This window comes from Cebus imitator, unplaced genomic scaffold (assembly GCF_001604975.1).
Source record: "Cebus imitator isolate Cc_AM_T3 unplaced genomic scaffold, Cebus_imitator-1.0 Scaffold248, whole genome shotgun sequence".
Taxonomy (NCBI): domain Eukaryota; kingdom Metazoa; phylum Chordata; class Mammalia; order Primates; family Cebidae; genus Cebus; species Cebus imitator.
Genome location: NW_016107563.1, coordinates 2,629,380 through 2,632,495, shown reverse-complemented (window position 1 = coordinate 2,632,495; position 3,116 = coordinate 2,629,380). Strand labels below are relative to the sequence as shown.

Here is a 3,116-nt window from a genome sequence, read left to right as displayed (position 1 = left end):
TTCTCTCTTTCTTTCTTTCTTCTCTCTTTCTTTCTTTCTTCTCTCTTTCTTTCTTTCTCTTTCTTTCTTTCTCTTTCTTTCTTTCTTTCTTTCTTTCTTTCTGAGACATAGTCTTGTTTTATTGTCCAGGCTGGAGTGCAGTGGCGTGATCTCGGCTCACTGCAACCTCCGCCTCTGGGGTTCCAGTGATTCTCCTGTATCAGCTAGTAGCTGGGATTATGGGTATGAGCTGCCACACCTGGCTAAATTATGTATTTTTAGTAGAGGTGGAATTTCACCAAGTTGGCCAGGCTAGTCTCGAACTCCTGACCTCAGGTGATTGGCGTGCCTTGGCCTCCCAAAGTGCTGGGATTACAGGCGTGAGACACCATACCCGGCCACAAGCAATATTTCTTTCATTCAATAGGTCTCACTACATCTTGAAGGGTCTAGGGTTATAGGCAGGGAGCACGCAGTGCTGGGTGCAAGGCCATGGGAGAGCAGAGTGGAGACAGGGCTTCTGGGGGGTACTGGGGAGAAGGTGGTCCCATTGGTGCCCTGGAGAGTTTGGGCAGGGGGAGGGAGGAAGGGGTGTTCTGATTGGAGGGTGCATGGCAAAGAGGGAAGCTGGGCAAGCAGTTCAGTTCAGTTAGAATTTGGGGAGCAGGCAGGAGAAGGAAAGATCAGAGGCTGGAGGGGTGGCTCGGGGAAGACCTCAAAGACCTCAATGCTGAGCCAAGATGACTGAGCACTGGGTTTATTCTGTGGGATGGGAGCTTCCGGGGTCCTCTCACTGGGGAGGGCAGAGCAGGCTTTAGGGAGATGAACCTTCCAGCTTCTTCCCTGGCTGCTTTCACCAACCTGCCCCGTTAACATCCCCTCAAACCCACCAAGGAGAGCTGAATAGGTAGTCTCGATAGTGACAAGTCTTGGGAGAATTCTGCCATCATGAGCAGATGGCTTTGTTGGGAAAGCCCTCTGCCAAAGAAGGCAGATGTGCCCCAAGGCTTCTCGGAGCTTCCTGACGTCCGCATGGCCCTCAAAATCCTCATCAGAGGGCTCCTCCCAGCATCAGATCTCATTTCTCCAGAACTGAGACCCAAGATGCTTCTGCGTGATTAGGTCCCTTTCCCCAGCACCATTTTCTTTCTTTCTTCCTCTCTCTTTTTTTTTTTTTTGAGATGGAGTCTCGCTCTGACACCCAAACTAGAGTCCAGTGGTGTGATGTCAGCTCACTGCAACCTCCACCTCCTAGGTTCAAGTGATTCTTCTGTTTCAGCCGCCCAAGTAGCTGGGACTGTAGGCATGTGCCATCATGCCCAGCTAATTTTTTGTATCTTTAGTAGAGTTGGGGTTTCACCATATTGGCCAGGCTGGTCTTGAACTCCTGACCTCGTGATCCACCCGCCTCCGCCTCCCAAAGTGCTGGGATTACAGATTTGAGCCAGTGCGCCTGATCGCATTTTCTTAAATATTCAATCCATCCAGTTCTTTCTAAGCGTGAGTCCCGGTCTCCCTGTGCGACCTCTCCCCGGTTCGTCTGAGGACTGTCACAGCTTATCTCCACATTTAAAATGCTTTGAGGTTCATTCATGGGGAACCTGCTTCTCTGTGTTCACAGCTGCTCCAGGTCAAATACGGCGGGTGGCAGAATGTGAGCATGGCCAACTACTTCAGAGACTATGCCAACTTGTGCTTTGAGGCCTTTGGGGACCGCGTGAAGCACTGGATCACATTCAGTGATCCTCGGGTAAGCGAGGCCCCTCCAGGTGAGAGAATGTGGCACTCCCTGCCACTTCCTCTTTTTTTTTTTTTTTTTTTTTTGAGACGGAGTTTCGCTCATGTTACCCAGGCTGGAGTGCAATGGCGCGATCTCGGCTCACCGCAATCTCCGCCTCCTGGGTTCAGGCAATTCTCCTGCCTCAGCCTCCTGAGTAGCTGGGATTACAGGCACGCACCACCATGCCCAGCTAATGTTTTGAATTTTTAGTAGAGACGGGGTTTCACCATGTTGACCAGGATGGTCTCGATCTCTTGACCTTGTGATCCACCTGCCTCGGCCTCCCAAAGTGCTGGGATTACAGGCTTGAGCCACCGCGCCCGGCCTCCCTGCCACTTCTTATGGATGCTGTGGTCCTGCTTGCTGTCCCTATAGGCAATGGCAGAAAAAGGCTATGAGACTGGCCACCACGCGCCGGGCCTGAAGCTCCGTGGCACCGGCCTGTACAAGACAGCACACCACATCATTAAGGTGAGGCGGGTCCTTCTGGTGGGGGAACAGCCTTGGGGTCAGCTCAGCCTACCCCGGGGGCTGTAGCTTGGTCAGCGTACTCCACAGCACCTTCCTTTCTGTGATGATTTGTGGAGGGCAGGTCCGGTAATCCAGGGTGCTGCTGGACACTGTGGCTGAGCCGTTGCAGCAGCTGCCAAGAGCTTACAGCCTAGCCAAGGGGATGGAGCACATCCACGTGGAAATGTGTCAGCAATAGGCCCAAGCTGTGACAGGAGGAAGAAGGGGTGTGACAGTGAGCCAGGGGCTAAAATCTTCAATGAATGAACAGAAGTAACTGGGGCTGATCAAGGACAGCAGTAAGAGGAGTTAGAAATGGCCGTCAGAGCATGGACTTCAAAGAATCTGGGATTTTGGAGGAGGAAGGAAAAATAGCTTGGAAGCAGCAGTAATGAGCAAGCAGACTTCACCTTTGTCCTAGCTCAGAGGTACGTGGAGTGTGGTGGAAAAAACAGCTTCTGCTCGAAGGCGCTGCCGTGGAAGTGGTCTTAGGGCCGGCAGGCATCAGTCACAGCAACAGAGTAAAGGGGACATTTGGAGAAGATGCTACAGGAAGGAAGGGCTACTGGAAAGCCTTGTCACTGGGGAGGAAATTGGGTCACATTACAGGGCACGTATGAGGATATGGATGATGGTAACTGGACAACAGGGATACAAGGTGTGTGGGACTGGCCCCAAAGGACACTTAAGAGAAGGTGGAGAATCTGTCTAAGCTGGAAGGCAAGGAGCCACTGGGTGACATACCAGACCCCCAAACTCACGTCAGGGAGGTCAGGGAGAACATTTTCTCATTCTTTTTACATTTGGCTTATGATTTCTTTCTCTTTTTTTTTGTTTATTTCTTTAT

The 3,116-nt window shown here is 51.6% G+C and overlaps 1 protein-coding gene across 5 annotated transcripts in view; it reads left to right on the top strand.

Moving 5' to 3' along the window:
- The window catches only part of LCTL (lactase like), a 26,599-nt gene that overhangs the window by 5,978 nt on the left and 17,505 nt on the right, over window positions 1-3,116 (top strand). For all 5 annotated transcript variants that reach the window (XM_037727925.1, XM_037727924.1, XM_037727923.1 and 2 more), the window contains 2 exons: window positions 1,601-1,729; window positions 2,135-2,230. In XM_037727925.1, the coding sequence (XP_037583853.1) occupies window positions 1,601-1,729; window positions 2,135-2,230 (225 nt within the window). The remainder of the gene's footprint in view (window positions 1-1,600; window positions 1,730-2,134; window positions 2,231-3,116) is intronic.